The sequence below is a fragment of the Passer domesticus genome, chromosome 18 (assembly GCF_036417665.1).
Source record: "Passer domesticus isolate bPasDom1 chromosome 18, bPasDom1.hap1, whole genome shotgun sequence".
Classification (NCBI taxonomy): domain Eukaryota; kingdom Metazoa; phylum Chordata; class Aves; order Passeriformes; family Passeridae; genus Passer; species Passer domesticus.
This window is the reverse complement of record NC_087491.1, coordinates 1,480,666-1,493,537: the sequence shown is the minus strand read 5'-3', so window position 1 is coordinate 1,493,537 and position 12,872 is coordinate 1,480,666. Positions and strand designations below refer to the sequence as shown.

General features: G+C 51.4%; 1 protein-coding gene across 3 annotated transcripts; it reads left to right on the top strand.

Annotated features, from left to right (window-relative positions):
- The first annotated feature begins 5,168 nt into the window (after window positions 1–5,168).
- Window positions 5,169–11,780, top strand: LOC135283010 (sterile alpha motif domain-containing protein 1-like). 3 transcript variants are annotated; one of them, XM_064393357.1, is made up of 3 exons: window positions 5,169–8,697; window positions 11,201–11,280; window positions 11,647–11,780. In XM_064393357.1, the coding sequence occupies exon 1, from the start codon at window positions 5,844–5,846 to the stop codon at window positions 7,365–7,367; it is 1,524 nt and encodes a 507-aa protein (XP_064249427.1). In that variant the 5' UTR covers window positions 5,169–5,843; the 3' UTR covers window positions 7,368–8,697; window positions 11,201–11,280; window positions 11,647–11,780. The 3 variants fall into 3 exon arrangements, with proteins under 3 accessions (XP_064249427.1, XP_064249429.1, XP_064249428.1); XM_064393359.1 differs by having other exon boundaries at window positions 5,169–10,009; window positions 11,201–11,276; XM_064393358.1 differs by lacking the exon at window positions 11,647–11,780 and adding an exon at window positions 8,996–10,009 and having other exon boundaries at window positions 11,201–11,606.
- Window positions 11,781–12,872: the final 1,092 nt, after the last annotated feature.

Genomic DNA, 12,872 nt, shown 5'->3' with positions numbered 1-12,872 from the left:
TGTGCATGAGAGCCGTGAGAAAGGCACTGGCCCAGGCAGCTGCTGCCATGCGGGCACAAGTTCTGCTGCCCAGGAGGGTCCCGTAGTGCAGGGCTTTGCAGATGGACACGTAGTGGTCGTAGCCCAAGGTCAGGAGGGAAAACTCTGCTGAGATAAAGAACAGAAAGAAAAAGAGCTGAGCAGCACATCCTGTGCAGGAGACGGTGGTGGTGTCCCAGAGGGAATTGTGCATGGCTTTGGGGACAGTGGTGCAGATGGAGCCCAGGTCGCTGAGGGCCAGGTTGAGCAGGAAGAAGAACATGGGTGTGTGCAGGTGGTGGCCGCAGGCTACGGCACTGATGATGAGGCCGTTGCCCAGGAGGGCAGCCAGGGAGATGTCCAGCAAGAGGCAGAAGTGCAGGAGCTGCAGCTGCCACGTGTCTGCCAATGCCAGCAGGAGGAAGTCGTGTCCCTCAGTGAGACCCATTAAAAGTCCAAGCAACTTTGGAGTTGGATTCTGCCTTGGAGTTCTGGAGAGGTTTCTTCAGCTGCCTCTCAGGGGCTGATGTTCAGGTCCTGAGCACAAAGCCCCAGAGGGTCATTCAAGTCCTGGTGCTGTGTCTGTGCTGCTGTGCTGGGCTGGGCTCCTGGCACAGAGGCAGCTGCTGGTAAGCAAGAAGAGCTTCAAAAGCACATTTCTCTTGATGAGCAGCTCTTCTGCCAGCCCAGCAGGGCTGGGGCACTGCCTGCAGCCAGCCCAGGCACAGCCCAGAGGCACAGAGAGCTTCAATCAGTCAGGGCTGGGAAGGTGCTGAGAAGTGCCTGGGGCAGAATCACTGCCAGCCCTTGGCACAGGAACCTCTGGCTGCAGGACAATGCAGCTGCAGCTCCTGGAACCATCTCCTAAAGCTGGAATATCCCAATTCCTGCAGACTCTGTGAGTACATTCTCTGATTGTCTCTTGTGCAGAGCAGCCAGGGGTGCCCAGGGCTGTCCTGCAGAGCAGGCTCCTGCAGCCCAGGGCGCTGTGCTGGGGCAGGGACTCTGCTGCCTGCCAGGGACAGCTCTCAGCCAGCCCTGGCAGCTGCTCCCTACACTGGGGGGCAAGATCTGGTGGGAAGGACACAGCTGGTAAGGTTTGGAAGTGTTCTCCTTGCGTGGTGAGGATGCTGCATTGTTCAGCACTGCTCCAAGCATGGCATTTAATTCCATAACATTTCCAAGTAGATTATACAGGGAGCACAGTGAGGCAGTGGGGGAATAAAAAGGAAAATCCTGCTTTTTAATCTAGTGCTCTAGGTTGCCTGGATGGAAAATTGCACATAGATATTCATCTCTAAATTGAGGTTGAGAAAAATGAAAAAAATATCTCTCCGATGTTAATAAACCAGGCAGTGACAGAAATCAGCACAGGTTTTCCTAGACATAGCATCTGTGTCACTTTTCCATCCTCCTCAGGGTTGCTCTGACATTGCCATCAGAGCCTGCAGAGCCAGAGCTGCCCCTGGGCAGTGCCAGAGCTGGGAGGGGTCTGCAGGGCAGTGCTGAGCCCCCAGGGCTGGGCTGGGCTCTGGCAGCACTGACAGGTCCCAGCCCTGGGCACAGGGAAGCAGCTGCTGGCAGGGACAGCTCAAGGCAGCAGAGCCCTGGGCAGGCAATGGGGGGGAAAGTGCCCCCAGGCTTTACTGGGATATTTAAAGTCTTCTGAAAACCCAACTATTTTATGATTACTTTTTCAAGAGGTCCCCTTGCCAAGACACTGCAAATGTACAACAGCAGCTCCATCAGACTGAGAAAGTGTCCCCAGGCCCCAGGCAGAGCAGAGAACTGGAGGCACTGATGACAGGTGGGGACAAAGAGAAGCCAAGTCTTGGTGCCCTGGGGCACAGAAGCAGGGTCTGTGCCACCAAGGGCTGGGAGGAGACACCTCGTCCTGAGGCTCTGGGGCCTCCTGGCACAGCCCCAGCCAGGCTGGGCACTGCCAGCCCCTTGTCCTGCCCTCAGCATCCCCCGCTAGCCCACATCCCAGTGGCCTCAAGGATCTGCTGGAAGGAGTCCCTGGGGAGCCTTGCTCAGCAGTGGCCCTGGGGGCTCCTGAATGCTCCCAGGGACTGCAGGTTTGCAAAGGACTTTGGGTTTTGCTTTTGGCTTGGAGTCTCTGGGAGGTTTGTGCAGTCATGGCCTCCAATTATCTGCTGTAATTAGTCCCTTGAGATTCTTTGTCAGTAACAACACTCAGTGGGGCTAATTAATGCTTCAAGGTACTTCAGTTATTTGAAGGTACTTGTTGTTTCCCTTTTGATAGAGACTCTGTGAGAGGTTTGTGCAATCATGGCCCCTGCCATCATGGCCCCTGCCATCTCTCCCTGCTTTAATGAGTCCCTTGAGATCTTTGTACTGACACTCAGTGGGGCTCCTTAATACTTTGAGGAACTTAAGGGTTTTTAAAATACTTTGGAATTTCCTTTCCACACTCAGTCTCTGAGAGGTTTTTGTGCCATCCTGGCCTCCAATTCTCTCCTTCAAGGAGTCCATGAGGAGCCTGTGTTGGGGATGGACCTCATTGGGTCCCATTCAGGCTTTGAGACACTTTGGGTGTTTCCTCTGACTTTGACTCCTGGAAAGATTTGTGCAATCTCCTCTCAGGCTCTGAGGTACGAGGGCTCAGCTCCAAATGCACCACAGGGCTCATTAGGATCAAGCAAGTCCTGACAAACCATGGCTCTGCCTTGATTTTCCTCTGCTCTGCACAGTTCATCAGGAAGATTTCTATAATGGTTTTGGTTCAACAATTTGAGATTTCCTGGCCAGTGCATCAATTATTGAGGTGGGTTCAATGTTGGGTAATTTCCAGTGCACCCACTAGAATATTATTAATCATTTCCTGCTATGAGGTAGGATTAGGAGAAAGGGAAAACAGGCTCAAAACTTTAAAAGTGTATAAAGAAAAGTTTATGAATAATAACTAAATGAAAGAATAATAAGAACCAGATCAAAACTTTCAGAACAATTTTCTCTTCCTTATAACCTTTTCTTTCTTACTGAGCATGTAAGGAAATAAACCCTAAAATTTCAGTCTGTTTACGATCTCTAGAATAGTCTTTCTGCAATTCACTTAGGGAGAGGAGTCTCTCTTTCATGCTATGGAGGCTTCTCCATAAGAAAACAGTTCTCCATGGCTCTCAGTTCCCATGAATAGCAGCCACCCTGAAAATCTGCAGTAGTGAAGTCCCTCCCATTTTTTCACACCTTTCCCCACAGCTGCGTTTATGGGCCATGTCAATGTATGGGGTATTGGTTTAAAGATGAACTGTTTGAGAGCAACGGTTCTCTTCATCTATTTCTGAAATAATCTTAATCTCTGAGAACAGAGATCTTCTCTTTGTTCTGTGAGGACACAGGGTCTCATCACTCTTCACTCTTTCAATGTTCAAACGTCTCATGGGATCACAGCTACTTCAATATCTTCTTACATTAGTATGGTGGCCTTTGCTGAACAAGTCATCTCCCCATATTTTTCAATGTGTTGTAGGGAAAAAGAGAGTTTGATTTATTAATTGCATCCTTCTTTATAGCTTTACAAGACAATTTCAGCCTCAAGATCAGGGCATTTCCTCATCCCTCCCATCTGGGACTCAACTTCCTCTTCACTGATCTTGGTGCTTTTATGTTGCTCCTCTGTGTGCCTCCACTTTGTCCTTTTCTCTCCCTCGAGGGAGGATGGAAGCACTGAAAGAGTTAATATCTCTCCCGGGGTCTGCAGATGGTTCTGTGACCCCGGCCAGGCTCGGTCCTTGCGGCCGGAGCTCTTTTACTATGGAGGTTTCTGCAGCGGCTGCGCTGGGGCTGTGTCAGGATGGGCCATGCTGGGGCAGGGCCATGATCTCAGTAGCCAGGCCAGAACACAGCAGCAGCACGGCCAGGGCCCATGGCTTCTCCTCCCCCTGCCCGGGGCTTGCGGGTGAACCCCAAGGGTGGCAGAATCTTGGCCGAGCCGGCCCGGCCCGGGGCTGCTCCTGGGGCCCGGCAGATCCTGGCTCGGCTCGGGCTGGCGGCAGGGCAGGGCTCGGTAGCGCCCAGGTGTTGGAAACTGCAGCCATGGCCCGGCCCAGCCTCGGCCCAGCGGCCTCCCCTGCCCTGCCCGGCAGCCGATGGGGCCTGGGGGGCTCCCTGGGAAGGAGCCCGGCCCCACGGCAGGAGCCGTCCGGCCCGGCCCAGCTGAGACAGGGGCTGGGCCAGCCTTGTTACCTCTTTGCTAGGCAGAAGGGAAAGAGACCCTTCCAGGCTTCTTTATCTTTAACATGTGTCATCACAGAGGCATGTACAGTTTCCTTAGTGGTTTAACAGATTGTCCATTCTCAAAGACAATAACAATTAGGGGTTTTTGGACATGGAGGAAGCTGCTAGCAGGTTCTATTAGGACATCATTTCCATGATGCAAAACCCCCACAACAGCAGAGACCACAGAGCTCCTTTGTCCATATGTAGTGGTCATGTTCCCAAGGCCTCAAAAGCCCTCCTTGGGAAATCTCTGGGCCCTCTCCAAGGTGTTTTCAAATGAAAATATTCATCTCAGTCTAAGAAAATCACCAGAGGACAGGGCCAGCCTGACCTGTCTTTCCTGGCTACTTTTGTCAGGGAGCAATCCTTGCATATATGGAAATTGAGAGGCCAAATTTCAATTTTGGCCATGGTCCCTTGGCAGGAAGGCCAGTTGTTTTCCAAAAGAATGAAGTAACAGAGCCCCATTGTTTCAGGGGCAGATGAGAGGTGACCACCTTGCATGTGGGAAAATTTTTGAGGGAAAGTATCAGTTTTGGCAATGAGCATCTAAAAAGACAGATGGTTCTTTTCTGTAGCATGGAAAGCATGGAGCCCCAGTGTTGCAGGAGCTGATGAGAAGCAGCCCTTGACATCCCAAGATCAGCCAGACCTGTCAGGTGGCCCCTGGGAGGCCAAGCTGTTGCCATGATAATTTAGGGAAAAAGCCTCTGCTAGGATTTTTCCTGTCCTGAGGAGCTGAGGGCCTCAGGAAAGAAATGTAAACAATGGCTATCTGCTGCTGTGGAATGCCACGGGTGCATCGTCCATTGGTTCATGTAGGTTGTTTTCAATCAGTGACCAATCACAGCCACCTGTGCCAAGGCTGTGAGCAGTCACAGGTTTTTGTTATTGATTCCTATTCTATTCTTGTCTTTGTAGCCTTCTGATCTTCTTCTCTCTGTTCTTTTAGTATAATTGTAATGTAGTATTTTAGTATAATATATATCATAATAAATCAGCCTTCTGATGAAAATGGAGTCAAGCCTCGTGGTCTCGCACTAGGGATCTCAGTCTAAACAAGAATTGGTGACCCCTGGACGTGTGAAACTGATGGTCACCCCAAGAGTGACCATGGAATCTAGCCTGGAGCTGAAGAAATGAGACCGTGAAGATGGGCAGAGTTCACAGCCAAGATGAACAGGAGAACCTGTTGGACTTTCCTGGAGATTGTGTCCAGAGACCGCAGAGCAGCAGAGCTGCACAGCTGGATCCACAAGGACACTGCCTAGAGGTACTGTTATTTTTTCCCTTCCTGAAGATCCTGCCATTCGCAAAAGGTGGGAGGAAAGTTGGGAAAATGTACCTTCGGAAGCTCAGGTTCCGTTTACTGCATCAGAGGAGAAAGTTATTAAACTCTGGTGCAGATGGGGACGCAGGGACGGTATTCCTCATTGTCTGTGGGAGAGACGGTGTTATGAGTTCTTCAGATGGGCAAAATTTCATAGACTTGTTACAAATGTCGTATACTCCCTTGATTTAGGTTTTTGGGAGTTCATGAACGCTGCTTTTACGTGGACAATAGTCCAGGGTGTTTATCCCCAATGATGCATGCAGTGCATGTACTGATTTATGGCGTTATCTTGAAATGGGGACGGGCTGCGGGGGACATCATGGCTCGGGTGCGCAGTCGCGTTCTGTCCCTGCCAGCTTCAGCACGAGAGAAGCCTCTCAAAGAAGGCGAACCGCGAGTTTGCAGCCCCCCCGCCCTGCCCACAGCTGAGCAAAAGTTTTTCTCTGCTCCCTCGGAGCAAACAGAGCTGCCTTCCCCGCCCACTCCTTCTCTTGGGGGGGATGGGGAGCCGGCCCCGCCGCTTTCCGGGCCGGCCCCGCCCGCTTTGCCGCGGAATTCTCCGCTTCCCCCACCCTGGGAGGGGGCGGATCCGATTCCGTCTCAGCCAGCCCCGCAGGAGGCGCCGGACCCTGCGGCTCCGCCTCAGCCGGCTCCGCCCGCTGCCCTGCAGCCGCCCGGGCCAGCTCCGCCGGCTCTGATGACTGCGCCTGCGCCGCGGCACCCGGAACCGCCTCCCGCCGATCCGCCCGTGTTGCCAGGCAATGCGATCAACAACAGTGATTCCCCGGCTGTGCTGCTGTCCCCGGGAGCTGCAGGAGCTGCCTCCGTGTCTTCTTCCTCTGCATCACCGCCGGCAACTGAACTCGCAACGGTGCAGGCGGCGCCGGCGCGGGCCGACCCCGTTCTGAGCCCGCCGCCCCCGCCTGTCCCGCCGCTCCCTGCTGATCCAATTGCAGTGCAAGAGCTTGCTGAGAATGGTGCTGAGCCCACGGGACCACCTCAAGAGTCGACACCAGCGCCCGTGCTGCCCGCACCGCCCAACCCAGTTGTCCCGCTGGTTTTCGAAGCTCCGTCATTCGCATCAGACCCTGCGAAGAGCCTGTCCTTCCGTGGAGGAGGCGTGGCCCTCCAGCTAACTGCAGGAGCAGTTCGGCTGGCTGTGTTCAAAATTAGTATGGTTTCTGGGTCATTTCGTGTGTGGTCGGGGGCTTCTCCCTGGGGGTTGGGGTGCCTGCCTTCCCCTGAGCACCCCAGCGGCGTGGGGGAGTTGGCTCCTGTGGTATCTGCCTCTAGTTCCCAGCCCAGTGGGGATGGGGGTGGTGCTGAGGGGCAGAAAGCAGGAGAAGTGGCATTTGCATTGCAGGAGCAAGAGAAACAGAGCAAAGCAAGCATTGCTCGCTTGCTCTGGGGACAAGAAACCCTCAGATCTGGGATGACAATTCCTGAGAAAGCTTCTCTTCCCGAGCTGCCGGTGTGCACCGGTGCTGCTGGGGGGAGGAAGCATTGGGTCATTTCTGCTCTGAAGACACTGGCAGCATGGTCCTGCCAGGTTCTGAGCATGCAGAGCCCGCCTCACAGGCTGGTTCTGGACCATTTGGCTCATTTCCCTGGGCCGGGGCCACTGCCCCGCCCAGTGCTCAGTTTGGGGACTTTGCTTTCCCCACAGGGACCTGGGCCACCATTCTGTGAGCCAGGTCTGGGTTCTCTGGTCCGTCCACCAGGACCAGGGCCACCGAATGGTCCTAGAGACCCTCTGCTGCTGCTCTTCTTCTGAAAAAAAAAAAAAAATATATTAATAAAGAAAAGTGGAAAGAGCTAGCAGCTCAAAAGCATTGAAAAGCCAAAAATTAGCCTCAGCCCAAGTGGTTCAATGAAGGGCTGTGGCCAGGGCATTCCAGAAATTTTCTCTGAATTGTTTCATGACTGTCGATGGATTTTTCATGATTCTTGTTTTCTTTAGCAGTTCTTTGTTTCAGAATTCTGCAAGCCTGTTTCAGGACCAAAGGGGACTTCCAGAGATGTCAAAGAAGAACATCTTCAGTCCATGGACTCTGTCCTGAAACTCAGCTGTTTGGACTCGAAACAATGAACTTTCTCTGCATGTGTTTTTTGCATTTACTTATTTTTTAAGATTGTTTTAGTGATATGATATAATTAGATGTTTGATAAGTGAAGAATTTCCCTGAATGTTCTACAGGTGAAGAATTTCCCTGACCATTCCACATCAGCAGATCATTGAGATTTTGATTGGCAACAGATGAACCTCAAGAGGTGCTTCTTCTCTCTTCTGCAAGGCCAGTAGAAGAGATTGCAAACATTTCTTTTTCTATTTAATTTAATAAATTTAAAAGGGTGAGATGTTGCCATGATAATTTAGGGAAAAAGCCTCTGCTAGGATTTTTCCTGTCCTGAGGAGCTGAGGGCCTCAGGAAAGAAATGTAAACAATGGCTATCTGCTGCTGTGGAATGCCACGGGTGCATCTTCCATTGGTTCATGTAGGTTGTTTTCAATCAGTGACCAATCACAGCCACCTGTGCCAAGGCTGTGAGCAGTCACAGGTTTTTGTTATTGATTCCTATTCTATTCTTGTCTTTGTAGCCTTCTGATCTTCTCTCTGTTCTTTTAGTATAGTTGTAATGTAGTATTTTAGTATAATATATATCATAATAAATCAGCCTTCAGATGAAAATGGAGTAAAGCCTCGTGTCCTCGCACCAGGGATCTCAGTCTAAACAAGACCAAGCCAGCCAGACCTGCTCCATGTTCCCTCAGTTCCATGGGGCCCCACAGGGTCCCAGTAGACCCTTGCTTCCATGAGGCACTGAGGTGTCATAATGGCCCCTTGGTGACACGAGGCCCTGAAGGGGCCTAATGTTCTCCATGGTTCCATCAGGCCTCACAGAGTCATAATGGTATCTGGGGTCCATGAAGCCTTGCTGTGTCACCATGGCCCCTCTGTTCCATGGGCTCCAGTGGTGGCACAATGATCCCCTTGGTTCCATGAGGTCCCCACAGTGTCCCAGTGATCTCCATGGGAAGGAAAGAACCGACCCCCAGTGTTGCAGGGGCAGTCACCAGAGGCCAAGGCCAGCTGGACTTGGAGGTACTTGCAGATTTTGCCTGGGAGCAACCCTTAAATATACAGAATTTTAGAGTTGGAATCCTAATTTCAGACATGGACACCACGAGGAGAAGGATGGTTCTTTTCCATGGGAAGGAAAACACGGAACACTAGTGTTTTGGGGGCAGATGAAAGGTGGTCATAAGAGGCCGAGGACAGACAGTCTGTCTTTCTTAGTTGGTTTGGTCTGAAAGGAACCCTTGGATATAGGGAATTTGTGTGGTGGAACCCCAATTTCAGCCATTTCTGTGTAGACAAGAAGGATGGTCCATTTCTATAGGAAGGAGTGCACAGAGCCCAAGTGTTTCAAAAATAGAAGAGGAGAGAGATGGCTCCTGGAAGGCCAAGCCAGCCAGACCTGTTTGTCCTGGCCGCTGTTGTCAGGGAGGACTTCTTGGATATATGGAATTTGGGAAGAGGAATCTCAATTTTGAGCATGGACACGTGGAGAAGAAGGACAGATCTGTTTCACCGGAGAGAAAGCACCGAACTCCAGTGTTTGGAAAGCAGATGAGAGGCAGCCCCCAGAAGGCCATGGGCAGCCAGACCTTTCTGTCCTGGCAGCTTTCACTTGGGAGAAATCCTTGGATGTACAGAGTTTTGGAGGTGCAATCCCAGTTTTAGCGATGGGCAACAGGATCAAAATGGTTGGTTTTTTTTCCAGTAGGAAAGAAAAGTGTAAAGTCCAAGTGTTCTGGAAGAAGATGAGAGGTGGCCACCCCTAGGCCAAGCCAGACAGACTGACTCTCCTGGCACTGTTTGTTTAGGGGCTATCCTTGGCCATAAGGCATTTTGGAGGTGGAATCTCCATTTTGGCCATGGGTGCCTGGACAGGAAGAAGAGTTCTTTTCATTAGGAAGGAAAGCACAGAGCCCCAGGGTTTCCGAGGCAGATGAGTGCCAACCCTCAGGAAGCCAAGGCCATCCAGACTTGTCACTCCTGGCAGCTTTTGTCTGGGAGCTATCCTTGCATATGGGGAATGCTGGAGGCAGATGCCCAATTTTGGCTATGACTGCCTGGTCAAGATGGATGTTTTTCCCATAAGAAAGAGAAGTCCATGGTCCCAGTCTTCCAAAGGCAGATGGGAGATGGCCCCTGGGGGTCCAAGGCAGCCAGATCTGCCACTCCCAGCAGATTTCTTCTGGGAACAATCATTGCATATAAGGAAATTTGGTGGGGGAATCCCATTTTTGGCCATGGGGCCCTGGAAGAGGACAGTTCTCTCCTACAGAAAGGAAAGCCCAGAGCCCCGGTGCTTCAGGGACAGATGAGAAGCAGCCCTCAACATGCCAAGGTCAGCTGGACCTGTCAGGTGGTCCCCAGGAGGCCCAGCCAGCCAGACCTCTTCCATCTTCCCTTGGTTTCATGGGACCCCGCAGTGTCCCAATGGTCTCCTTGGTTCCATGAGGCCCTGGAGTGTCACAATGTTCCCCCTGTTTCTGCAGTGTCACAATGGCCTCATGCTTCCATGAGACCTTGCAATGTTACAATAGTTTTGTGGTGCCACAAAGCCCTGATGTGTCACCATGGCTCCATGCGCCCTCACTGTGTCACAATGGCTCCTCCGTGACACTATGGGCTCCACAAGGTCACCATGGACCCTTGGCTCCTTGGGGCCCCAGAGTTTCACAATGGTTTCCTTGATTCCATGAGGCACCAGAGTGTCACCATGGCCCCTTGGTTCCATGAGGTTCTGTAGTGTCACTGCGGTCTCTGTCAGAGGCTGGATGAGATCAATGTCCCGAGACACCATGGGATGCTCGGAATGCCTGTGTGAGGCCAGGCCGGGTGAGGCCTTGGTTTGTGAGGGGACAGAGCCCCGCCCCCAGCCCTGGCAGAGCTGTCAATCACACACCAGAGGCACAATCACACGCTAGCAGCTGGTGCCTGCCCTGACTCTGATTGGCCAAGCCACTGGCAGTCCCACCCAGGGGCGGGCCCATGAAGGCCCAGGGGGTTAAAAGCCAGAGCACGAGGCCAGCCCATGCTCTGGATCCTGCCTTCTCCTGGGGCTTCTCTGTCAGAGATGCTGGAACCTGAGCGGTTGGTTCCTGTTTGTGTGTCTTTCTATAGATCTTCTGTCTTTCTATAGATCCTCTGTCTTTCTGGTGTTCTCTACTTCTTCTCCTTCTAATCCTACTCATCTTGAACATTGTCGGGTAACAGCATCTTAAGGGTTAAAGGTATTTAGGTTAAATGTGTGGGAATCCAGGACAAAGGGAATATTTCTCTCTCTGCTCTGAGGAATCCTGACCCTCAGAGAAACACTGCCTTCAACCTTTGCCTGTGCAGAGGACTTCCAAGACTCTGAGATAGATTAGAATTTATCAAAGTGTGAAATATCTAATAGAGAGTAGTACAGTATGTCACTTGGGTGAGAAATTTAGGTTTTGGGATTTTTAGTATGGTGTAGATAGGAAGCAAGATGCAGGAATTTGGGTATAGTCCCTGTCTTCTTCTTCTTCATCTGCTCCATTTTCTGCAGTGTTGGTGACAGAGGATGACTGGTCAAGGCAAGCACAGTGGAGAGGTTACGTGGACTGTCCAGGGATGAGTTCTTGGTAGGTAAGTAAAAATAATGCATGCCTTAAGAATTAATTGGATGAGACAACTTTAAAAGACCTTGAAATTGTATATTTTGGGAATATTTTGTGGTGCTTTTCCAGCCCACTGAGCCTGGCATAGACAGCATGCAAAACTTTAGATAAGATTAAAATAAAGAAGAAGCTGTAGACCAAAGAAGCCCTGTGCATCTTCTTTTCCCTGGCACAGAACTGTTACAGGAGGGTTTCCCCCATCCCTGGTTCTTTTCCATGGCCAGGAAAGCACGGAGCCCCAGTGCTGCAGGAGCTCCCCCTAGAAGGGCCCAAAGTAAAACATCAATAACTGGTGCCCCGACAATGTTTGTAATAAGTTGTTTTTTCCATAAAGTTGTTTACTGCAGGGTCTTGTCTTCATTAGCCAAGCATGTGAAATGTGTTGGTGAAATGACCAATGAGGTCCACCTGTAGCACACCAAAGTATAAAAGAAGAGAATTGAATAAACTGGTGGATTTTAGCCCTTAGCCTTCTGAGTCTGTGTCATCTCTGACTCAACGGTGACTTTTTGGGATCTGTGGATGACATTGGGGTATTTTCTGTACCTCGAAACCCAACAGGATCTTCTCCAATAAACTTTGCCTGAAGCTCCCACTGTGCCCATGACAGGAACCCCTGTGAGTGTCTGGGACATCCCACCTCTTTGGCAGCCTGGGGACCCCTGGGATGTCACCATGGTATGGCCGTGACTGCCTCTGAGCACAGGGCTCTTTACCATCCCCAGAAACACCTGGGAGGTGTCCATGGAGCCCCTGGTTCTGCCTGTGACATTCCAGCTCTTGAACAGCCTGGAGACTCTTGGAATGTCCCCATAGATTCTCTCTGAGGGCCTGCGACAAATCTGATCCTTAGCATGGCAACCAGGGCTGGGACCAGCTGGGAGGCTTGGTTTCCACAGGGCGGGGTTCAAGAATGGGATTCCCCAATTTCCTGCTCCCCCTATAACCGCGCTGCAGATTGCTGCCCTCCTGCCTCCCATGGAAAACACAGAAGGCAAAGATCCTGGGCTAGGATAGGAACAATTTATTGGGAACTGCAACAAGATCAGGAACAAACAGGAACAGCAACAATATTCATAACAAAAGGGACAAGAGAAATGGAAAACTACAACTCAGCTGACTGTCTCTTCCTGGACACAATTTCCTTCTGCCTGGAAAGAACACCCTTCTCCTCGAAGGGAGATAGAGACTCCCTTTCCTGCCCCTGGCAATGACCTGAGGTGGGAGTGAATGGAATGTTATGGCCATGGCCACAACCTCATGTTATTTGATTCCACATCATGCCATTGGCAGGGGCAGGAGAAGGGACAGGTGTCTTCCCAGCATGGATCACAGAGAACAGGATCACCAGGGCTCTCCCTAACATGGGTCCTTCAATGGGGGGATGAAGCTGCAGCAGTGCATGAAGCTCTCCCTGCCATTGGGGAATTTGCAGGGCTTCCCTTACCAGTGACTCCATTGGTGTCTGGTCAAGACAGAGATCTGAGTGAAGCCCTTCCCACAATGGGGACATTTGTAGGGCCTCTCCCCATTGTGGATGCATTGGTGGGTGATGAGGGT

Coding starts and splice junctions, on each gene's coding strand:
- LOC135283010 (XM_064393357.1), top strand. CDS start 5,844: ATGATGCATGCAGTGCATGTACTGATTTATGGCGTTATCTTGAAATGG.